Source organism: Sceloporus undulatus, chromosome 1 (genome assembly GCF_019175285.1).
Source record: "Sceloporus undulatus isolate JIND9_A2432 ecotype Alabama chromosome 1, SceUnd_v1.1, whole genome shotgun sequence".
Classification (NCBI taxonomy): Eukaryota; Metazoa; Chordata; class Lepidosauria; order Squamata; family Phrynosomatidae; genus Sceloporus; species Sceloporus undulatus.
The window spans coordinates 255,487,590-255,511,699 of record NC_056522.1 but is presented as its reverse complement, the minus strand read 5'-3'; the positions used below and the strand labels follow the sequence as shown (position 1 = coordinate 255,511,699).

At 44.0% G+C, this 24,110-nt stretch overlaps 2 protein-coding genes across 6 annotated transcripts in view; one reads left to right on the top strand and one right to left on the bottom strand.

Moving 5' to 3' along the window:
• Positions 1-2,610: 2,610 nt before the first annotated feature.
• On the top strand, positions 2,611-9,853 carry UBE2L6 (ubiquitin conjugating enzyme E2 L6). 3 transcript variants are annotated; one of them, XM_042440697.1, is made up of 4 exons: positions 2,611-2,633; positions 8,671-8,766; positions 9,079-9,292; positions 9,399-9,853. In XM_042440697.1, the coding sequence occupies exons 2-4, from the start codon at positions 8,740-8,742 to the stop codon at positions 9,551-9,553; spliced, it is 396 nt and encodes a 131-aa protein (XP_042296631.1). In that variant the 5' UTR covers positions 2,611-2,633; positions 8,671-8,739; the 3' UTR covers positions 9,554-9,853. The 3 variants fall into 3 exon arrangements, with proteins under 3 accessions (XP_042296631.1, XP_042296626.1, XP_042296617.1); XM_042440692.1 differs by lacking the exon at positions 2,611-2,633 and adding an exon at positions 2,699-2,853 and having other exon boundaries at positions 9,079-9,265; XM_042440683.1 differs by lacking the exon at positions 2,611-2,633 and adding an exon at positions 2,708-2,907 and having other exon boundaries at positions 9,079-9,265.
• Positions 9,854-11,586: 1,733 nt separating this feature from the next.
• SMTNL1 (smoothelin like 1) overlaps positions 11,587-24,110 on the bottom strand; it is a 20,836-nt gene continuing 8,312 nt past the window's right edge. For 2 of the 3 annotated variants that reach the window (XM_042440671.1, XM_042440657.1), the window contains 5 exons: positions 23,624-23,678; positions 22,555-22,728; positions 20,303-20,405; positions 16,446-16,597; positions 13,207-13,643 (listed from right to left, as the gene is read on the bottom strand). In XM_042440671.1, coding sequence (XP_042296605.1) covers positions 13,499-13,643; positions 16,446-16,597; positions 20,303-20,405; positions 22,555-22,728; positions 23,624-23,678 — 629 coding nt within the window. In that variant the 3' untranslated portion in view covers positions 13,207-13,498. Of the gene's footprint in view, positions 11,829-13,206; positions 13,644-16,445; positions 16,598-20,302; positions 20,406-22,554; positions 22,729-23,623; positions 23,679-24,110 lie in introns of those variants that run through there. The other variant, XR_006100771.1, reaches the window with a different exon arrangement.

The following is a 24,110-nucleotide window of genomic DNA, read 5'->3' as shown; positions in this document are numbered from 1 at the left end:
ATGAGATAATCAAGGCGGCTTACAACACATTAAAATCCACATTCACAACATTGTGTCCCAAATCCCCCCCCCAAAAAAAACCAGGATTAAACATGTTACAATTCAAATATCTATTAAAACAGAATTTAATATATATATATATAATGAGGACAGAGTGATGGGCTGATACATGATGTGAGGGGCAGTCATTCTGTGGCTGGGCACTTTTATTCAGGAAAGACCTGCCAGAAGAGATCTGTCTTGACAGCTTTTTTAAAGCTGTCTAAGCTGGCAATTTGACGGCTCTCGTCCGGCAGGCTGTTCCATAGTTTGGGAGCAATTGCAGAGAAGGCTCTCTGGGAGGTAGCAGTTAGTCTGGTTTTTAAAGGCTGCAATAGATTCCTCCCAGAGGACCTGAGTGTGCAGGGCAGATTATATGGGAGCAGGTGATCCCTCAAATAGGTTGGACCCAAGCCATGTAGGGCTTTAAAGGTTATAACCAACACCTTGTACTGTGCCTGGAAACTAATAGGCAGCCAGTGAAGAGATTTTAGGACAGGCGTTATTCGGTCGGGCCTAGTTTTTCCGGCGACCAGCCTAGCTGCCATATTTTGCACTAGTTGAAGTTTCCGGACTAGGCACAAGGGTAGCCCCATATAGAGCGCATTACAGAAATCAAGTCGTGAAGTTACCAGTGCATGTACAACAGTTTCTAGGTACTTTACTTCCAGGAAAGGGCGCAGCTGGCGTATCAGCCGGAGATGATAACAGGCGCTCCTGATCGTCGCATTCACCTGATTTCTCATGTGAAGCGATGGATTTAGGAGCACCCCCAGACTGCGAACAGTCCTTTGTGGAGAGCGTGACCCCATCGAGAACTGGAGTTTGCAAACCTATACCTGGTTTGGGGGCCCTTACTGTAAGTACCTCCATTTTGTCTGGATTCAGCCTGAGTTTGTTTTTCCTCATCCAGCCCATTACCGCTTCAAGACACTGATTGAGGGGAGAAATGCCATTTGTTGTCATAGCTGCTGATCAGGACATGGAGAAATATATTTGGGTGTCATCAGCATACTGATAACACCCTGCCCTATGTCTGCAAATGATTTCTCCCAGTGGCTTCATATAAATGTTGAATAGCATCGAGAACAGTATGGCGCCTTGAGGGACACCACATTTAAGCTCAGTTTTCGAGGAGCGACTCTCCCCGAGCATCACCCTCTGGAATCTACCCGAGAGGAAGGACCGGAACCACTGGAGTGCAGTGCCACTGACTCCTAACTCTCCCGGGCGTTCCAAGAGGATGTCACGATCTATTGTATCGAAGGCCACTGAGAGGTCTAGAAGCACCAACAGGGTCACGCTTCCTCTGTCAATGCCTAGACGAAGATCATCAGCCAGAGCAACCATGGCAGTCTCCACCCCATATCCTGTCCTGAAGCCGGTTTGAAATGTTTCTAGATAATCAGTTTCATCCAAGATGACTTGGAGTTGAAGGGCGAGAGCCCTCTTGATCACCTTGCTCAAAAATGGAAGATGGGCTAGTTCTTCATATCCAGGGGGTCCAGGGAAGGTTTTTTTCAGGAGCGGTCTAACAATCGCCTCTTTTAAGCAAGTTGGAACACAACCTTCCCTAAGGGATGTCTTGATGACATCTCTAAGAAATGCCATCAAGGCATCAACCCCCTGGATGGCCAGCCATGATGGGCAGGGGTCGAGTGGACATGTCGTCTTCTTCACATTTCCAAGGATCTTGTCCACATCATCGGTATTCACAAACTCAAACCGATCTAGTTTAATCTCAATAATGGATTCACTGGACACCTCATCAGTCCCTTCTGCAGCAAGCCCGGCATCCAGGTCGGCTCTTATATGAAAGATTTTATCTGCGAAGTAGTTGTTAAAAACATCACAGCAGGCCATTGTCGGGTTAAGCAAAGGGTTCTGCACAAGTGGAACCTGTGTCAGTTCCCTTATCACCCTAAACAGCTCTGCTGGACGGGACTTGTAGAGTTGTGTGGTTTCACTTTGTTTCCCATTTCTCATGGGGTTTTCTTGGCAAGTATCTTCAAAGGGGTTTTTCCATTGCCATCCTCTGAGGCTGAGAGAGTTTAACTTGCCCAAGGTCACCCAGTGGGTTTCTATGACTGAGCTGGGATTTGAATGCTGATCTTCCATAGTCAGCAGTCCAACACTCAAATCACTAAGCCACACTGGTTCTCAGGTTCTGGAGACCAGGGTTCAAATCCTCACTCAGTCATGGAAAGCCACTGGGAGACCTTAGGCAAGTCACATTCTCTCAGCCTCAGAGGAAGGCAATGGCAATTCCCCTCTGAGCAAACCTTGCCCAACACAACCCTGTGATAGAGGCCCCAGAAGTCAGAAGCGACTTTGATGGTACACAACAAGAAGCATCAAAAGCCCTAATGGTTAGAGAGAGCCATCCCAGTATGCAAAGCCTAATCCAGGTTCAAGGACCCAAAGTGGCGTAATGATTTGAGAGTTGGACTATGACTCTGGGGACAAGGGTTCGAATCCCAGCTCAGCCAAGAAACCTCCTGGGTGACCATGGGCAAGTCACACTCTCTCAGCCTCAGTGGGTGGCCATGGAAAATCCAACCCTGAAACATCTGGCCAAGAAAAGCCCATGACAGGCAAGGATCTGAAGGCACACAATAACAGTAATAATAATAAAGGTTCGGTTGCTTCGGATTTGAAAGGAAGGGAGGCGATCTGGCCCCGAAGGGCTTTGGGAATGCAAGGGGAAAAGAAACTCCCTCCCTGCAGGAGTGGCCTCGGAGCCAAGGAGCTGCTGCTTTCGCTTCTGGTGGCCCTCAGGACAGAATGGCAGCCACGAACCGGAGACTGGCCAAGGTAGACTGTCCCCCTCCTCTGGGCCCAAGGCTCCTCGGGAGGGAGGGAAGGCAGGCAGGCAGGCAGGCGGAGGAAAGGAGGGAGGGATGGGGCCCCGGGTTCAGGGAGGAGAGGGACTGGGAGTTGGGAGGGAAGGGAAGGGAAGGAAGGAAGGAGGCAGGGGCTGGGGAAAAGCGACCCCTAGATCGGATTCCTGTCCCTTTTCCTACAGGATGCCTTGCATCCGCACTGCAGAGAGAACCCAGTTTGACACCGCTTTAGCTGAGTGAGCTTGTTTTCTGCTGCTCTAGAGAACAGGACAAGGAACAATGGATGCAAGCTGCAGGAAAAGCGACCCCATCTTAACATCAGGAGGAACTTCCTGACAGTAAGGGCTGTTCGACAGAGGAAGACACTCCTTCCTCGGAGAGTGTGGTGGGTCTCCTTCCTTGGAGGTCTTGAAGCAGAGGCTGGAGGGCCGCCTGCTGTCACAGGGGTGCCTTGATTGGGAGTTCCTGCATGGCAGAATGGGGGTTGGACTGGATAGCCCTTGCAGTCTCTTACAACTCTGTGGCTCTATTCCCATGGCTCCATGCTAGGGAATTCTAGGAACTGTCGTTGTATGAGACATTTAGCCTTTTCTATCAGAGAGCTTTGGCACCGGCAAACTACAAATCCCAGGAGTCCCTAGCACCGAGCCAAGGCAGTTAAAGCAGTGTACAGACTGGATTATTTCCTAAATGCTATGAAGAAAGCAGTGGCAGTCTTAATGTCTAATGCAATGTATAAGTCAGGTGAGGCCAGGGTTCGAGTCCCCCCTCGAGCATCAAAACCCATTGGGTAACCTAGGGCAAGCCACACTCTCTCAGCCTCAGGGGAAAGCAATGGCAAAGCCCGCCCCCCTTGAAGAAACCTGCTAAGAAAGCCCTAGCATAGGTTTGCCTTAGGGTCGCCAAAAGTCAAAAATGACTTGGAGGGACACAACAACAACCTGAATTGGGTACTTTGTCCCCCAACAATCCGGTTCCTCACTAGCAAATAACAAAACCAGTATTAAAGACATTGATTTAATGGAGGTCTGGGCAACAGACAATGAATCGCCCAGTCGCTGTGACATCCCCATGAATGTACTTATGGATCTGACACACTCTGTGAGAAACTGCCTCTGAATGAAATCAGCGTTCTTGGAGAAAAGGTTCAGAAAGCCCTGTCTAATAGATGAAATAAAGAGGGAATCAGGAGTGTAATGAATGCAATTGCAGTTCTAGGTCTAAGGAGTAGGGAGGCAGTAGTAGGCAGGCTTTGGCAGGGAAATGCTTGCACAAGATCAGCACCAAGTCCTCCTTTGGTGGTGACTTTCAGTTTCGATTACTGTCAGGCTGAAGGTTTACTGAACATAAGGAAGTGGCCCTCAAATGCCCAGCTCTTTGAATGGAAAGGCTGTTAAAACCTGAGAAAAACACTTCTGTGCCCAAGTTGCTTGTGTCAAGTTTCAGATGCAGTGCAACCCTATATCAATCTACTTAAAACTGAGGCCTATTAGATTCAGTGGGACTAACCCTCAAGTAAATGTGTGTAAGAGCCTGCCTAGATACTCTAAAGCAGTGGTTTTGCCTACAGCCCCTGTAGTCCATTGGCAATCTCCCGTCCAAGTGTTAACCAGGGTTGACCCTTCTTAGCTTCCAAAATCACACAGAATCTGGTGCCTTTAGAGCAGTGATTCCCAAACTTTGGTCCTCCAGATAGTTTGGACATCAGTTCCCAGAATTCCTGGTTGTTGGTCAAGGTGGCTCTGGCTTCTGGGAGTTGAACTCCAAAACATCTGGAGGACCAAAGTTTGGGAATCACTGCTCTAAAGGCACCAGATCCTGTGTGGTTTTGGAAGCTAACCCTGGTTAATACTTAGATGGGAGAATGCCAATGGATTACGGCGTTGTAGGCTCTATTTTAGAGAAAGGAACTGCCAAAACCATCTCTGAGTATTCTTTGCATAAAGAAACCCTGTGAAATTCATGGGGTCAACCTCACCAATAGTCAACAGGTGACTTAAAGGCACATACAGTGGACCCTCGATATACGCTGAAGTTTGGTTCCAAGACCTCCTGTGGATAACAAAATTGATGTATGCTCAAGTCCCATTAAATATAATGACATAGCAAAATGGTGTCCCTTATAAAAAATGGAAAATCAAGGTTTGATATTTGAAATTTATACTTTTTTGGAACATTTTCAAACCGTGGATGCTTGAATCCACATATAAAAAATCCGTGTATAAGAAGGGCCAACTACATAAACACACAAGTCTGTGTAGAGTTAGGTTTACTGCAAAAGGAAAAGGAAGGGCATAGAAGTAACTTTTAGAGGAGCTCAAATTAAGAAAGATCCTTCTGGAACAGTCATGATGTATGTCCAGTGTGTCCAGTTCTGGGCGCCACAATTCAGAAAGGACATTGAGAAACTGGAGCATGTCCAAAGGAGGGCGACAAAAATGGTGAAGGGTCTGGAAACCATGCCCTATGAGGAATGACTTAGGGAGCTGAGGATGTTTAGCCTGGAGAAAAGAAGGTTAAGATGTGATATGATCGCCCTGTTTAAATATTTGAAAGGATGTCATATTGAAGAGGGAGCAAGCTTGTTTTCTGCTGCTCCAGAGAACAGGACCCAGAACAATGGATGCAAGCTACAGGAAAAGAGATTCCACCTGAACATTAGGAGGAACTTCCTGACAGTTAGGGCTGTTCGACAGTGGAATGCACTCCCTCAGAGGGTGATAGAGTCTCCTTCCTTGGAGGTCTTTAAACAGAGGCTGGATGGCCATCTGTCAGGGATGCTTTGATTTGGATTTCCTGCATGGCAGGGGGTTGGACTGGATGGCCCTAGTGGCCTCTTCCAACTCTACGATTCTATGATTCTATGATTCTATGTGTATGCTTGTTATCAGGAGTGTCTGTTATCAGCTTTGGCTGATATGCCAATGACGCCCTTTCCTGGAATTTGAGGACCTAAAAACTATTGCACACATAGTGATAACCTCACAACTTGACTTCTGCAATGCACTCTACATAGGGCTACCCTTGCACCTAGTCTGGAAACTTGAACTAATTCAAAATATGGCAGCCAGGGTGGTCACTGGAAGATCTAGAAGTGGCCATATTACACCGATATTAAAATCCCTTCACTGGCTGCCTATTAATTTCCGGGCACAGTACAAGGTGTTGGTTATAACCTTTAAAGCCTTTCATGGCTTGGGTTCAGCCTACCTATGGGATTGCCTTCAACCATACAATCCGCACCGCACATTGAGGCCCTCAAATAAACATCTACTGCAATCAGCTAAGACTAGGTGGGTTGCAATTACTCAGAGGAACTTCTCATCTGACGCTCCCAAGCTATAGAATGCCCTGCCAGAGGAGAGTCGATATATCACTAGTCTGGATTGCTTCAAAAAAGCAGTCAAGACATATCTCTTCCGGCAGGCCTTTCCAGTGTAAGATCAATACCCTAACAATCTGTGACTGATTGTTGACAAACGCCTAGTTGCCTCTGCTCTGGTTATTGTTAATAATTGTTAATTATCTAATTATTAATTGTTGTTTTAATAATTGATAATTTACTTGTATTTTCTTATTACTGATGGGAGGGTTGAGGTAGGGTTATAATATTATATGATATTGTACTGATATTGTATTTTATTGGTTTATTTTAATGTAAGCCACTTTGATCGTTCGGAGGTGTGGGATATTATTATTATTATTATTATTATTATTATTATTATTATTATTATTATTATTATGTGCCTTCAAGTTAACTGTCAATTTATGGCAATCCCATGAATTTCTTAGGGTTTTCTTAGGCAAGGAATACTCAAGAGGTGGATTTGCCAGTTCCTTCCTCTGAAATATCACCTACAGCACCTGGTATTCATTGGCAGTCTCCCATCCACGTACTAACCAGGGCTGACCCTGTTTACCTTCCAAGATAAGACAGGACCTACTGCCTGTAGGTTATTTAGGCCCTGGAACTGCCCTGATACCTGAACTTAATTTCTGGTCATGTTTTTCTTAAATCAGGTTGGTGCCTGACTTCAGTGAGGGAATGTCACAGAAATCAAGGTAGCAGATATAAGTGAGTTGCAGGAAGCAAGCTACACAAATCAGTGGCTACCGGCTGAGGGTTCTGGGAGATATAGCCCAAAAGCCTTTGCAATGCCTGGTTTATTGTGATTGGAACAATACTAGATTAATGTTGGGTTCTTATGTTCTTATATTCTCCCTCTCACTGTTCCAATGCAATTATGTGGAAGTTTTCTCTTTTGTTTTGTACAGCCCTGACAAACTGGCGAACCTAACTGTGGGTTGTAAAGGGATTTTGTAGCACCTTTGAGACTAACTAAGAGAAAGAAGTTGGTAGCATAAGCTTTTGTAGACTTAAATCTACTTCCTCACATGCATGGAATAAAGTGCCTAGTAAGAGACCTTTATGGCTATGAATGGGCTTATGCTATCACCTTCTTTCTCGCAGGGGCTATACAGATTGGTGGCATGCAGCTACTCCTTTTTACCCCGGATCAATGTCATGGCAACTACACACAGCGGCACCGATCCGGTCCCTGGAGAGAGCAAAAAGAAGCCGTGAAAAGCAGTTTCTTCTTGCTCTTTGGAAGGGGTGTCATAGGCACACCGGCACGCCATGATGACACCCCATTGGTGCTGCTCCATTTGGGTGCTGCACTGGAGGTGTGTCATCATGGTGCATGCCATCTAGAAAGGGAGCCCGGTCGTCATCGTTAGAGCTTGGAGTGTGCAGACACCCATCTCTCACCCCGCCCACAGGCCGGCATAAAGACTATTTGAGTTAGTCTCAAATAGGCTACAACATCCCTTTGTATACTGATCTAGACTAATATAGGCCCGGTACACACTGCCTGCAAAAGGCGGGCTGGAGCCGCCTGTCTTTGCTGCACAGCGTTACCACAGCAACCAAATGGCGCGGTACTGCTGCACAGCAAAAAAGGAGCGCTTAGAAGCAGCTCCTGTTTGCTGTGTAGTTGCAATGCAGCAAAGCGCCATAGGAAGTTGCGGTGACATCATAGCTATGCAGTGCTATTTGAACTCTGCGCAGCTGCGATGTCACCAATGCATGTGGCATGTGGGTGGGGCCACTCAATCAATGTGCCCTCCACATGTACTAGAGTTAGGGAGCATGCAGTTGGTGCAAGCTCCCTAACCCTAGTATTGCCGGGAGCACGGTGCATTTGGATGGTCTGTACCGCGCCATAGTTATGTCTTTGAATTCTAACTACAGGCTATAAAGCTTATTTATTTCAATCAATCATAGTTAAGAAACAATATGCCTAGCTTTTGGTCTGGGTGCAATACTAAACTATAGTAAACTGGAAATTCCAGTGTTTCCCTGGTTATGATGCTGGAGAAAGAGAAGAGAAGGGGAAGGGGAAAGGGAAGCTTATGAGTGCATCACTTGTCTATGTGTATGTCATATTAATATCTTTCTACTGAAAGAGGGAAGTTGCAAAAATAATAACATTAAGTCTTTTCTACTCCTGAGCATTCTTGTGGGCAAGAGCATTGTTTTATCTAGTTCAGTATTTCCCAGCCTGATCGCTTAGCCTTATGGCTATTTTGGAGTACATGTCCTACCATTTCTCAGCAGCATGCCATGCCAGCTGGGAATGATGGGAGTTGTAGTCCAAGACATCTGGAGAGCCCCAGGTTGGGGAAGGCTCCTTCGGCTGGCTAACCAGGGAGTCACTGTGACTGGTTTTGTTGGGCAGTTGTTCTCATTGGGCCTGAAGCTACCTTATGTGTTTTGTCCTTTCAGGAGCTAGATGAGATCAAGAGGAAAGGGGGCCGATGCTTCCAGGATATTGAGGCAGATAAAACCAACATCATGCTTTGGAAGGGGCTTCTAGTACCGGTGAGTTTGGGCAAGCTGGGGAAATGGCAGGCCTCAAAGGGGATCCTAATGTGTCAGCCAGTAACGTGGGTATTAGGGGGTGAGTCTGCTCCTTCAGGAAATGTATTTGAGGCCTCATTAAAAAACAGCAACATCTCAGTGTTTTTATTTCACTGAGAGATGATTTTTAGTTGAGGCCCTAAACTATCTGGCTCAGGACAGAAAGAGATTCCATAGGCCCAGGCTCTTTAATTTTGTTGGTGGACTCCTAAGGAGGTTCCAGTCCTTAGCATCTTGTCTTGATTCATACTCCCATCCTGTCTTTGTTCCCAGGATAACCCTCCATACAATCAAGGGGCATTCCAGATTGAGATCACTTTTCCAGGCGAATACCCTCTCAAGCCCCCCAAGGTAACTTTCAAGACTAAGATCTACCATCCCAATGTGGATGAGATGGGTGAGGTGTGCCTGCCAATCATCAGTGATGTGAACTGGAAACCGTACACAAAAATAGACCAAGGTATGACAAGGGGGCACATGCACCATGGTATGTAGACACAGAGCCTGCTTGAGCTGTCCAGTTCACTTCATTTTATTCTCTGCTTGAAGGTGTGAGTTCAGGCCTATTTGTGACCCTCCTTACTTTCTCATAGTGATCCAGGCACTCATAGCATTGGTGAATAACCCTGAACCAGATTATCCGTTGCGTCCCAACTTGGCTAAGGAGTTCACCAAGGACCGTGAGAGTTTCCTGGCCAATGCAGAAGAACACACCCGCAATTTCAGCGAGAAGCGGCCAAGCGAATGACCCACCCTTGCCAACAAGCGAGTGATCTGGCCATGCCAACAAATGCCAACCCAAACTTCTCTGCCTGCTTATTGTACCATCAATTTGGAGAGCCACCCCTGTATGTTCACAGTACTGTAGATGTGTGGGATGAAACAGATTGCTCCCAAGATTGCTTAGTAACAAAGTAATATACTTGATAAAACCCTGGGTTGCTCTTGTTGACAAAACTCTGCATCCGAGGTGGAACAGGACTCCAGAAGTTGTAACGTTGGGAAGATACAATTTCCTGCTTCAGTGTAATAAAATACAGGCAAACTCCTTGTGTTGTATGGGACCTGGTTACTCTTCCTTTTTCCTATCATATGCAGTTTTGTGTTTTTGTTGTGCACTTTAAACCAATGCTGTAAACATTGCTGGGAAAAGGCAGCAGATGAGGTGAAAATATAATTGACTTTGGTTGAACTGAACTGTTTTGTCCACAGTGGGATTTTTGAAATGGGAAGTGATGTGGAGTCAGCAGGAAGGCCCTGTGCATGGAACAGGACAGTGAGGTGAAGCCATGAAACCATGTTGCTAGTAATAATTGGAGTTTGATGTGAAACATAATCAGACCTAAGTGGAAGAGCACAGGAACATACAAAGTGAGATTTTTCAGCTTTTCTGGTCCAGTATTGTTAACAGAACTGGCTGAGGCTCTTCAGGGTTTCAGACAAGTGTTTATCCTGGCTTAGCTGAAGGTATTGGAGATTGAATTTGGGATCTTCAGCATGCAAAACATGTGCTCTACCACTGAGATATAGTAAGGTCTTTCAGTTTAATAGGATTTGTTGCTGTTGTTGCATGGCTTCTTTTTGACTTATGGCAACCCTATCACTGAGTTTTCTTGGGAAGAGTTGTTCAGAGGGGTTTGCCATTGCCTTCCTGTGAGGCTGAGGGCATGTAACTTGCCTACGGCCACCCAGCGGGTTTCTGTATTCTATATTCAGCCATGAAAACCCACATATTCACCCAGTGGGTTTCTATGGCTGAGCACAGACTCTAACCCTGATCTCCAGAGTTATAGTCCAACCACTGGCTATGTGTTTAGAGTTGCAATTTGATATGCATAGGACTGTGGCCTGTAGTTGGAATAAATCCTGTTAAAAAGTGGGACTTCTTAATAAATGTACATAGATTAGGTTATAAATTTCTTTTAAAAAATACTTTTTTTCTTCTGCCACTAAAGGTATCCATGGGCATGGTAGCTAGCATTGCTGCAGCTCTCATCACTAAGGTTGTCTGCCCATATTAATGTAAAGGAATGATATTATCTATGCAGAAACGTGGATACAGTTGTCCTCATCTTTTAAGTACTTGGATTTGTGGTTAATGATGTTGTTGTTATGTCCCTTCAAGTCATTTCTGACTTATGGCAAACTTCTCATCTGATGTTTTTTGGCAGAATTTGTTCAGAATGGACATATATTTGTGATTCATTTGCCCAGGACCATGTATACAATATATGGCTAGGTTAAGAACTGTTCCCAAACTTTGCTAAAACACACCAGGACTATATGTGTAAGCTAGGAATCACCATATCTTAGCCCCAGAATCAGTTTTCAGTACCAGGACTCTGTCTGGGACACGGGTGGGCAGCTGTGGCCCACGAGATATTATTGCAACTGCTGTGGTCCCTAACCATTGGCTGTGCTGCCTAGACTCAATGGGAGTTGTAGGCCCAATGTATCAGTTTCTTTTACATCACAAAAGCTCTCTTGGTATCTTGTTTATTCCTTCTTCACTATTTATTCCAAGCAGCCTGAACCTAGCCATGTTTCCTCAAAGTTCAATGGTACTTCTGCAGGTGAGGTTTCAGCGTCTGGCTTGAGCATAATTTAACACTGTAGTGTTGTATTTACTACAGTCTGTACTTGCTCTGTAGTTTTAAAATTTTTTTGGAGTGTCTGTGTTTTACCTTCAAAGAAAGCTGTTTTTGCTGTCTTACAGTTAGCCTTCATCATTTGGTGAAAGGGACTGGCACTGTAGTTTAAATCAAATACAGTACATGATAATTGTCTTGACTTGCTACAGTTTTGCTTTAATGGATTTGGTGTTCTGCACGGACACATGTGATGGCAGCATAGGCTGGAGGAGGATTTGCCATTCCTTTCCTGAACATCCCAAAAGCAGATGTCTGTGAGAAGCAAACATCTAGTGCTAGTGAGGATAAGCCACCATGGTTTGATTTAGAGCTATGTTAAGGAAACTACAGAATAGAGACCCTCTATGTGAGGTATATCTCTGTTGCTTCTTCCTGAAAAGCAAACAAAGATGAATCCTGAATTTGAACCCTCTTTATACAGAAGCATAAAAATGGTTTCAAAGGCATCTTCCTAGGTTGATTTTCTTTACTGTCCTCATTTGATTTTCATGTACTGTCCTCATTTGACACTTCCCTGCCCTCCCCATTTGAGAACCCACTTAAGCTCACTACCTACCATATTTAAACCTTCTTGATTTATGCTACTGCTAGAACTCCAAAACCCTCTTTCATACCAAAACAGCTATCCCTGGTCCTACAACCCCACCAGAATTATCTCTCAAATGTTAATGAGATCACTGCTGTTCAGATTTCTTTTTTCCACTGACAAAAGACTTCACAGCACCCTTTCCCTCTGACTGCAGGTGTCATACTTCTTCACACCTGTGCTGCTCAGCTAAAATGAAGTAGATTGGAGGATAATTTGAGATATGCCCTTTTGCTCTAGTAGAGGTGTCAGCCACTCTGCGGTATGTTGGTATCTTTTTTGAACTTTTTAGTTACAATACCTAAAGTACTTTTAGTTTTTGAAGTTGACACTGAAAGAAATCTCATAGGCACGGTACAGACCGGCCTTTTGTGCCGTGCTGGCACCGATTTAGGGTTGGGGAATACACACCAACCATACGCTCCCTAACCCTAGTATGTGTGGGGGCCGCCATGATTGCGCAGCCCCATCCATACATTGGTGATGTCGCAGCTGTGCAGTGTCCAAATGATGCTGCGCAGCTGCGATGCCACTGCTCTGTCCTGTGCCGCTTTGCTGCAGCGCAGAAGACAGGAGCTGCTTCTAAGCGCTCCTTTTTTGTTGCACAGTGGTACTGCATCATTTGGCTGCTGGGGTAACGCTGCATAGCAAAGAGAGGCAGTCCTAGCCTGCTTTTTGCAGGTGTTATGTACCACGCCTTTGTTAAAATAAAAGAAACATTGTTTGTTTAAGATAGCTCAGTGGACAGGAGTTCCATTCCCTTCTGGTTCTTATCAGCCAAATTATGTATACAATGTGAAGTTTTCATGGCCGGAATCCATCGTTTTTTGTGGGTTTTTCGGGCTATGTGGCCATGTTCTAGAAGAGTTTCTTCCTGACATTTCACCAGCATCTGTGGCTGGCATCTTCAGAGAATGCTGGCCTAGAACAGAGCTGGACACACACACACACACATATCCCCAGCTCTCTTCTAGGCCAGCATTCTCTGAAGATGCCAGCCACAGATGCTGGTGAAATATCAGGAAGAAACTCTTCTAGAACATGGCCACATAGCCCGAAAAACCCACAAAAAACTATGTATACAATATTTAGTGGGACAAACTTGATATGTTTATCACATGCTTCCTCAAAGGGGGATAGATGTCTTTGTGCCACAGACTGTGATCATCCTCACCTACATATTTGCCTTTAGTATGCTTTGTCTCATGACTGGTTTTTAAAGACAAATACAGGCTTCATTTGCAAATCTGACTTCTGAGGCACATATCTTTGAGGTAGTCCCACTGTAGGAAGGAAAATGGGTTCATTATAAGGAATACCTATACTTCCAGAAGTCCATTGTGACCCAGAATTTCCAGGCGATAACTCTACATAGGTGAAGAAGTCCCTCTCACCTGTTTCACCCAACATTCCTCAAGTTTCCAGTTAGTCTCAAGCATACGTTTGTCCTCCTTCCTCATTTATTCTTGGTCTTGACCAGCCCTTTCCCCACCAGGCTGCGGTAAAGTTCCTGGATGTAGGTGTAGATGCATTTGTTATCAGGAACACTCATGCGCACCATATCATCCACCTCCAGAAGTTGGGCACAGTCGGCAAGTTTCCTATGAAAACGTCAGGCAGAGATTATCAATGAGCAGCTTACCTTGATACTTTTCCCCGCCTCACTGACTCTGGAAATCCCCTCCTTGAGTGCACAGTCCTTCACACTTAAATGTAACAAGACCCCACGCTGGAAAACTGATTCAAGATGAACAGGAGGGAGTGCAATATAAAACATGGTCCATCTAAGAAGTTATATGCAAAGAAATGCAAGATTGTCTGGTCTTTGAAGTCTGGCCTAATTTCTGTCATGTACCTTAAAAAGGAGAAAAATGTGCAAGGAAAACTATTCTATATTTCAAAAGTTGTTTAACTGGATGTCTGAGCAGTATGATCAACTGAGACGGCATCTGCCTTTAATTTGATTATCTGGTTGATGTGCCTTGTGTTTTTCTAATGGTTTGGTAATGATTGCTATGTGTCTGCCACATAACCACTATGTGCCCACCGCATACATAGTCCTTAAATTTAACTGTTTAAATGTCATGGTGTTTTTTTTCATGTACCTCTGTATCCATTCCTTCAAAGAATGGATGCCACTCCTGCAATTTGAAACTAAGGCCTGATATTCACTGGTGCTTTGCGCCAGCCTGAGGCCAAAACTAGGGCTCGGCAGTGCACACCAACTGCATGCTCCCGAGCCTTAGTACGTGTGGGGGTAGCCATGATTGTGTGGCTCTGCCCACAGGTCTCATGTGTCGGTGACGTTGCAGCTATGCCGCGTCCAAATGGCGTGGCGCAGCTGCGACATCACCGCAACGTCCTACAGCGCTTGTGGTGTCGCATCTGTGCCACAAACTGGCACTGCTTCCACATGCTCTTTTTGCTGCGCAGCAGTACTGCACCATTTGGTTGCTGAGGTAACACTGCGCAGCACAGAGAGGCGGCTCCAGCCCGCCTTTTGCAGGCGGTTTGTACTGCACCTATGATTAGTTCTCTACTTTGTGCAATACTGCTGGTAGATAAATAATTTAGCCACAGCTTGGAAACTGTTTTGTATAATTCTCAGAATATGATAGCCAGCACAGACACTTCCTGGGAAATTCTGGGAGTTGTAGTCCCAAAAGTAAAATGTTTTGAACTTCGGAATTCCAAAAATACAGCGTCTATCCCCCAGATCTGCAGGATTTGCAGTGAACCTGTGTCAGGCCTCATCATTGTCCATGACTCCATCACTGGCTATAGCTCCATGACAGGTCTCCACTTTATGTTCTGAAGTCAGCACTTTCTTTCATGTACCGTCATTTTCCATGGCTAGAGGACTGCTTGGTCATCTTTCATTGGATGAGTCTCAGTTATTTACTTTGGCTTGTACAAGTGTCATCTGTTGCCAGTTTGCTTAAACTTTGCCTCTTCTGGTTTACAACAGCTAATAGAAGAGGGTTGACTGGTTGGGTACAGTCCAGTGATGGTAAACCTTTTAGAGACCGAGTGCCCAAACTGCAACCCAAAACCCACTTATTTATTGCAAAGTGCTGCACCCCTCTAGCTTTCTAGTGATGAACTCTAGCAAACTCTGTGCCAGGGTGATGGCGCACGTGCCCACAAAGAGGGCTCTGAGTGCCACCTCTGGCACGTGTGCCATAGGTTCACCAACATTGGTATAGTCAATGGTTAGAGCCTGTTTGTGAGAGTGGGGTGGTGATATCAACCACCCCTTAAAAAGTATGAGAGAAGAACATTTGGAAAACTCAGTCAAATGCAAATATTCCTCTTTTGGAGCCAAATGCTCAAGCATGGTGTGTATATGTGGCAATATAAATGCACAATTTATTGGTTAAACTGACTGTCTTCCTCCATTTCAGTTTGGTTCATGGCCTGGATTGGTGGGCCTTGAAACAGTTTTGGTAATCCTGTGGAAGGGGAAAGACAGGGGGAGTCGGACTTGTTTAGAAGAAGTTTTGTGTTCTCTTCTTGAAATATCAGGTTCTCAGTACAGGGGTGTGTGTACTTTTAAATCTTTCTTTCTGTGTGAATGCCTATGTGGCACCTGTGGCATAAAGCTTCCTGCCCCCCCACCCCTTTTGCCAGCTGCAATCCCTCCTGGACAAGGATAGCCTGGGAACTGTTATCCATATTCTCATAACAACTATATTGTAATACAGTGGTGCCTCGGGTTACGAAATTAATTCGTTCCGCCGCCGCTTTCGTAACCCGAAAAGCATTCTCAAGCCGAAATGCCATAGGCGCTAATGGGGAAAAGCCGCGATTTCGTGCGAAAAAGCGCCGAAAAGCACCAAAATTTTCTTCGTAACCCGAAATAACCTTCGTAACCCGGAACAGTTATTTCCTATGGGATTTTTTCGTATCCCGGAAATTTCGTAACGTGGGTATTTCGTATCCCGGGGTACCACTGTATGTTGTATATGGCCTGTCATAGAAGAAATCAGAGAAACTTCAAAGCTGGTCCAAAATACATGTTGCTAGATTCTTGATTGGTGCTGGCTGTGTTATTCCTTGTTAATCTTTAAACAACAGCAGTTTTTAAACATAAGACAAAGACCCACTGCTTCCCTTCAAAACTCTACATGGTTGGGGTCCTAACTGTTTGAGGTCTGTCTACTCCCACTTGCTTGTCTGATATGATCATCCTATTAGGACCAGTTCCAGGTTTTCCCACTTTCAGAAGCTAGGTGGCTGCAGAAAGAGTCTTCCTGGGGGTGGCAATCCAGCTCTAAACTATTCTCCTATGGGAGAGGTTTGCTTATAAAGCTTTGATGTCCCTTTAAAGCCCTACACACTCTTTCAAAGCTATCCCAATCTGCTTTATATTTGAGGTATTTTGGGATGGACGGGATGCTCACTCAGCAGTGGAGAAAGCCAGGGTGAAATTCTCTCTACGATTTGCTGGGTCGAGAGCAGCATAGTCAAAGGCATCTGGGAAGAACTTGTGGATGAGGGCACAAAAAGCCATGCCACTGCTCCAGCTGGAAGAGAAGTTCTGGATGTCGACATGCTGGGATGAGAAAGAGAAACAGGAATTGGGACAGGTCTCCCCTCCTTATGCTTTCTCTTACGTATAGAGATACACATGCACACAGAGCAGTTGTTACAAGCACTTGTTTTTTAGGAACATGTATGCATTATTATTATTAAATACCAAAACTAACATTTTTCACACAGTTTAGAAACCCCTCACTCACTCACCTGGATCTTTCTCTATCCCACTCATGTGCCCTTCTGCCCTCACCCACCCACCATTGCAAGCACTCTCTTTCCCTTACGTACTCGTCTACCCATGTGGTCTACCTGCTCTTTCTCTTCAACTCTTTTTCTTTCTCACTGGTCTTGTGGTTACCTCTTCCTTAGTGCCGGCTTAGTCTTTCTGCCTGTTCACCTTCCATTATTACCAGACACCAGGAGCTTCTCTCTCTCTCTCTTTGTATCTAAAATTTAACTTGTTAAATAATCTGGGAGCCCTGCTGAGAGAAGCAAAAGCTGTGCATGGCATGCTGTTTCCCTTCCTATGCCTCTGGCCGAACTGGAGCTGCCTAAAAACTCTCTGGAAAAATAGCCTAACATCAACATCGTTTTGTACTAGTTTAGTACAAAACTATCTTTAGTCACCACCTAGTGACTAAAGATAGTATTGCAGCCTATAGTCTTAGGCAAATTAATTGAAATTAATCATTAAAAAAAGAAATACAGAACTTCAAGATGTACACTCCTAGGGCCCCCCAAGTATGCTTTTCAAGTTTCGGGTTTCACAGTCTTGGAGCTATTGCAAATGCAGAATACCTTCACCCTTAGTATATGGCACATTTTGTTTCGTTTCTTTTCTCCAAACATTTTGGTCATATGCATGGGCTTTTCTCTCATTGCACCTTTTACAACAGTCCTGTGAGGACAGTTAGGCTAAGGGGAAATGATTTGGTCCCAGGTCCAAATGCATGGGAATTTAAATTGTTGGTTGAGTTGGAAAGGGATTATGTGAGTTGTGATCCAAAACTTCTGGAGGGCGCAAGGTTAGGGAAGGCTTATGTAAATCAATATTTTGGCATTAAAACATCTGTATGCCTTTTTTTTAGATATATGAAAACATGCATCTGTCTGTCCACATTGAAAGCATCTAGAATTGCCTTGGATAGGTATAAAAATACTGGCTGGAAAAAGACAGATTTTCCCTAACTTACACTTGTGGCAATCAAATAATTACTACTTCTGCAATATATGAAATGATCCGGCTGGGAGGAAAATGTACAATATCTAGGAATATGTTCATTATGATTAGCTCAAAGTTTGTGAAACCTGAACCCTAAATTATATGGATGAATTATCATTAGATATCTGCAAAATAAATTTTAAACCAAAAAAAAAAAAAATTGAGACACCTGTTTCCCCTCCCTGATCAGCTGTAAGATAGTTTTAGTTAATACTTTGAAACAAAAGCATAATAATGAATAATCTAATAGAACATTAAGCATTTGTATGTGTTTGTCACTTCCAGGAAGAACATATTGTTGTAATGATACAAGATATGTAGATTTAAAAATAAATGTGAATGAAAATCCCACGAATTGGACATCCTGCCGGTAACCTCCCACCCAGTGTGGTGTTCGCAAATGGCAACACTTTACTGTGTGCTGATACTGTGTGTATGATAGCACTACCATTTTGAGGACTTTGCTAAATATATCCAAGGGCGATAGACAAGAAGATAATGTCACCATAGTCTGGGGAGCAGCCTATTTAAACCCCATTGAAAACCAGTGTGTAGGCAGATGCAAAGAAATGATGTTGCTTGGCATCTGTGAAGTGCTTTTAGTATGTTCAAAGTGCCTAATGCACAGGGCCTAAGTACACATGACATTAAATGCATTTTCTATAATATTGTGTGAGATCTGTTTAAAAAATTAATAGCGACCTAGAGACAAAAGGTCCATTCTGAATTGAAACTGCAGCATGTAAGGGAGAGGGATTAACCCTCTGTTACCCTGAAGTAATCCTCATGCTGACTGTGCCCTTGTACTGCAAGTAGCATTTCTAGTAACCATGTGGGGGTGGATGAGAGGGACCTTCTTGTTAGGTTCATGGTGAGGGAGAGAAGCATGAATCTCATTTTGGAAGAAAGGTGGGATATAAATCCAATAAATGAAATAATAAATAAAATAAAATAAAGCTCTCTGTGTGCTGAAGTTCTTGTTCAAAACAGATTTCTCCCTGTTACTAGAAAGAGTTTTTAAATTCTCACACAGTGCTTCAGGTGGCACATTGACTCTCATGTGAACTCAGCTCTTCAGTAAGGCTTTCACTGTGTGGCAGATCAGTGCATTAAGTGCCTGGCAATTCTGAAACAAGGATGGCGCTGGTTTTAATGATGCCTTCTTCATCTACTCTGCTCTTCTGACTGGTTCTGCATTGTATTGTTTTAACTTGCTCTATATTTTATCACTTCTGTTTTACACTAACTGCTCTGTCAGTTTTACTGAAGGGTGGCTTAGAAATCTCTTAAATTCATAAATAAAATATTATTTCAACAAGGCAGATGAGAGGGGAGAAACTAAAGCTAACATAGGGGGGCTAAATAAGGGGAACTTTTAATTGTAGGTCTTTTCTTAATCTCCATGCTACAGCCTCAGAATGAATTTCAACATAAAATACAAGAGAATACAAAGGAACCATTGGTATGCAGTTGGTGCTAGTGTGGATTAAACTTTGATTTTGGTTTTCATAACATGTCCAGTTTTAAAAAATTCTTTAAACAAGGGATGGGAATAACTTAAAGAAGAAGTTGATGACAAAGTGAAACCAACAGGTTTGTCTATCCCCAGTCAATCCATTGTACTCAGTAAACATAACAATACTGAGCAGATCCCCCATCATCTCAGAATATGCTTTTTAATTGTCCCTGCATAGTTATCCAAGAACACCAACAGAACCATATGTATTAAAGCTACCAGGCTAGTCCCTGGAAACTGTTATTCTGTTACAGCATTCATCTGGCTCTTTGTTGCTTCTCAACTATGTGTATGGAATTATCTACCTTGGGACCAGAAACTTGGTAGAACCTGTTCATGGAAGGCAGCAGACAGGGACATAGCCAACAGAGGGGAGGGGGTCCTTGGGGTCCGGACCCCCCTTCTATTAGAAAAATGAATGGTGTGTGCTGCTGCACCGCCGCACCCAAGCCCCATTATAATGGTGGCACTTGGTCTGGACCCCCCCCCCCTTTCCTAAAATCCTGGCTACATCCCTGCAGCAGAGCCTGAAAGTGTAATTGGGGATGCCTCTGAGATTATATAAAGCTGAACCAAATATGATAAAAGCCTATCTATAGTCAAGTTGGCAGCAGCACTTAAACAGTATATTTTTTGTGGTGATGTGATGGAGAGAACTCTACACCATGACCTTAACTGTGGATGAAGCAGCTTTTCCATTTAAATCCTTTAAAACCCCATTCCTTTCACACATTTACATAGAAGTAAATCCTCCTGAGTTCATTCAGACTGACTCCCATGTAATAATGCATAAGAGTGTGATCTTAATATTTTATAAAAGCTGTTCAAGCCTACTTTCAGATATACAGATAATGCTGTCCCTTCCCACTATAATCAAGAGAAAACAAATATACCCAATTTGTTCCAGGGGAACAGTAGGACCATGAAGTGAAGAGCACATGTGGGTATGTATGTTGATTTCCCATTTCTTAAGTTTTTCTTACCTCATAGCCACGAGTCTTGACCCGACACCATTCCAGCAACATGTTCTTTACAGTGTTTGCCCCTCCTGTCCTCTTGATGTTAGGGGCAGGCCCAGCTGCAGCCCTTTGGAAAGAGGAGCATTGTGGTTTAGAAGTAACCAAGACTGAAGATAAAGGGCATGTTAAAAGAGAACAAACAAAACATACTTCATAAATATTCACATATAGGATTCAAATAATTCACTTTGTTTCTTCCCTTTCTTTTCTACTGGACAGAAATTGATTCTGGACAAACACCTGTTTGGTTAGAGTCAACGGCCAATATCTAGGCTGTTTGTGCATATGTTAATTTATTCATCAGCTTTCTCCAAGAGGAACCTATTTTGTCAAGGATAATTCAAGGTCTGAGGGGGCCCTAGACAAAAGTCTTCTGGGCCCTCCCCCTTCACTGAACTCTGGTGAGTTTACCTGGTTTCAGTGGCATCACTCCAGGAAGCACAGAGCAGATAAAGTAGCTGCTCTTTACATTTCCCTTAATGCTTCATAGCAATGATAGGTACAGGCACAGTGGGAAATTAAAGTGTGGCTAGATGTATCCACCTGGTGCAGCAGAATCTAGAAACATTATTGTTTCAGACTACAGTTCCAATGCCTATTCTAGCTGAGAGGTTCAGAGAGATGTAGTCCACAAAAGCAATTTTTCTAAGGTCTTGCCTGGAGTACCAAATCAGAAAAAAGAATCTAAAGAAGGTGCAACACCAGTGTCCAGGCAGAGCTCTTAGCTAACACCTGTCTTGGACCTTCTTTAGATCTCTCAGCTGGACAACAAGGATGCCAGGTGTTGTAACCAGGCCTATATTTCTTGTCTTATTTAGTTTCTAACCTGCCTCTCTCCCAACAAGGAACCCGAGGCAACTTACACTACAGAGGAAAACAAAATATATTTATAACTATTTATACTCTGCTACTAAAATATTTCAAATGAGTATTCTCATAAGAAAGCTTTAATTTAATAGAGTTCAAAAGCAATTAAAACAAAATAATGAATACAAAAGCATAGCACCACCATTAAGAAAATCTTATTCAGCCTACCTAAATAAAAAGGTCTTTGCTTGCTGGCACACAGAGAGCAGAAAGGAGGCCAACTTAGGCTGCCGCCACATTACAGATTTAATGCAGTTTAACATTGCTTTAACTGCCATGGTTCCATCCTATGGAATCTTGGGATTTGTAGTTTGTTGTGGCACCAGGGCTCTCTGACAGAGAAGGCTAAATATCACACAAAACTACAAACCCCAGAATTCCATAATATTGAGCCACAGAGTTAAAGTGGGATCAAACTGCATTAATTCTGCAGTGTAGGTACAGTTCTAGTCTCCCATGTGAGTGAGGAAATACCATAACCTTGGAGCAGCTATTCAGAAGGCCATCTCTCATGTCCTTACCAAACCTCATTGTGATGACCAAGAGAGAAAGCCCATCCTGACGATTTTAAAACTTAGCCAGGCTTATATAAGGAAATACTGGCGGGATACAGACTGCCCCTTTGGGGCGGCCTGCACCCGCCCCTTTCTCCAATGGATTGGGGCCTCAGCGGCCACAGCGGCATCCCCAGAGGCCTCTATCTGCCACTTTTTCAGGCCTCAGGGAAGTGGCAAAACGCTGCTTCCCCACAGCCTGGAAAGGGGTGTCCTTGGGGCTTCATGCCCCAAGGACACCCCGACAACATCCAGTAAAGGCTATGCCAGCAATACAAGCGGAGAAAGGAGCTCTGTTTTGGAGCTCCTTCTGGCGCCGCTGAAAGGGTGCCACAAGTGCCCTGCAGCGGTGCCAGGACGTAATGGCCATGCTGTGCCGTTTGGACGCAATGCGGCCGTCACGTCAAAATGGTGGCGCCCATGTAGACAGGGCGCCGCCATTTTGACATCCTGGCGACGTACTAGGGTTGCGGGGCATATATAAGCAACGCCCTGAGGCAACCCTAGTATGTCGCCAGGACGCACTAAAAGGCCCATCTGGATAGGGCCACAGTCTTTTGGATAGGCAAATGTGAGGAAAGTCTAAAAACACCTAAAACTAGCCTCCCATGTCCTAACGTGAACCTAGTAAAAGCTTGTGGGCCTGGGCTCTAAGTTTGCCATTAAAATGCTTAGTGCTCTAGTTATTGTGACTAAAGGAAGAAGCTTGTGTGCTCCCCAAGGAGGGTAAAATACTGGATAAGAAAGAAAAGGGCCAACAGAAGGATTTTAATAGAGACAGTGGCACTGGTTTACCCTCCAAACTTCTCCACAATGGCCTTGCGGGACTGAGCTCTGGGCGGCATCCGAGGCCTTGTTATCTCTCTTCTGTCCAATGCAGGTCTCTTCCTTTTCTCCTTGGTGTTGGCTGTCCCCTCAGGTACAGGCTGTGGCTGCTGTTCTTGATTCCCTTTGGCAGCTGCTTCATTGCTAAGAATCAAAAGCAAATCACAAATAGATGGTGGAGGGAGCACCAGATGAAGGGGTGATAATAAATGGAGTGTTTCTAAAAATGGGAGGAAGAGAGGCCAGGATGATGGCCAAGGGCAACTTGTCCATTCTCAGGAGAAGTATCTTAGCAGTTTTATTGGCTGCTAGTTCTGAGGAGGTAGGAGTTGCTGTCATTGTGTTAATTCCTTATTGATGCACAGTAGTTATTGTCGCCTTATGATCTCAAGCCTATGCCCTTTACACAGGCATGTTTCCATCCATTTCTTTCAGAGGGCCAGTGGCAGGACCCAAGACAAAGGGAATGTTGTTATATATCAGTGACCTTTATATCCCACTTCTTCTCCAATCACCTTAAGGACAAAAATATTTCTCTCCTCCATCTCCGTCTCTATTTAACCTTCTATCTGGACAACAACTTTGAAGTGGGTCCGGCTCAGAGCTAGACACTTTTGTGGACTTGAACTTGGATACTCCAAATCCCAGAATTCTAACACTGGCTTGCCTGTTTTCCATTACCTACTGTTTTCCATTAGTTATACTGAAATGTTTTTGTCCACAGTTTAAAGGGGCTCATAATAACAGGTTGAGAACCTGGATTTCAATGTTTTACCAGGGGTTGTTTGAGACCTAGTAACCATATACATTTCCATTCTGGCACTAGGTACAATATAGAGATCATTTTCTTATTTTGCTTCCTATTTGTTTTCACCAGAATCTTGCGGGGAATCTTTGCCCCCATGATACTGGCAAACTATTCTTCCCATCATGTCTTACTATTAAGAAGCGGGCTAATGAGAACTGGAATTAAAAAAAAGAAAAAACAGGTTCCCCAGCCCTGAGAGGTGATGGTAATCTAGGTAAGAGATTGTCTTGCCTGGTAGTGTTCCCAGTAGCAGCTTCTGGCGCACTTGGGCCTGAGGTGGTACAGCCTAGACAGAATTACAGAAAAGTACACTGTTAAAAATCTCACCCACTTTGGAATTGGTCATGTATGGAGATGGTGAACAACTGTGACTGATCACATAGCTGCTAAACAATAAAGACTTATTCATGTATTCATATAATACTTTAAAAAAAATTTCACAATATATTTTCTTCTACATTTCTTCTATACATTGCTTTGGTGGCAGAAAAAGCGATCAACAAATACTTCAAATAAACAAATAATAATTATCCCAAGCTTCTCCATTAAATGTTTTATAATATACTGTATTTTCTTGTACATTAGTTTGGGAGCCCTAGTGGCAGGAAAGTGATTAATAAACATTTTGAATAAATCTCAATTACCCCATGCTTCTCCATCATGCTTCTCAGAATTGTCAGAAACAGCTGTACTATCTGTACTACAGTCAGAGAAATCA

What these genes read in the sequence shown, in the direction of transcription:
- UBE2L6 (XM_042440683.1), top strand. Translation starts at nt 2,824, where the DNA reads ATGGCAGCCACGAACCGGAGACTGGCCAAGGTAGACTGTCCCCCTCCT. An exon ending in TCGGGAGGGAGGGAAGGCAG is followed by an intron (nt 2,908 to 8,670) that starts GCAGGCAGGCAG and finishes TTGTCCTTTCAG; the next exon opens with GAGCTAGATGAGATCAAGAG. An exon ending in GTACACAAAAATAGACCAAG is followed by an intron (nt 9,266 to 9,398) that starts GTATGACAAGGG and finishes ACTTTCTCATAG; the next exon opens with TGATCCAGGCACTCATAGCA.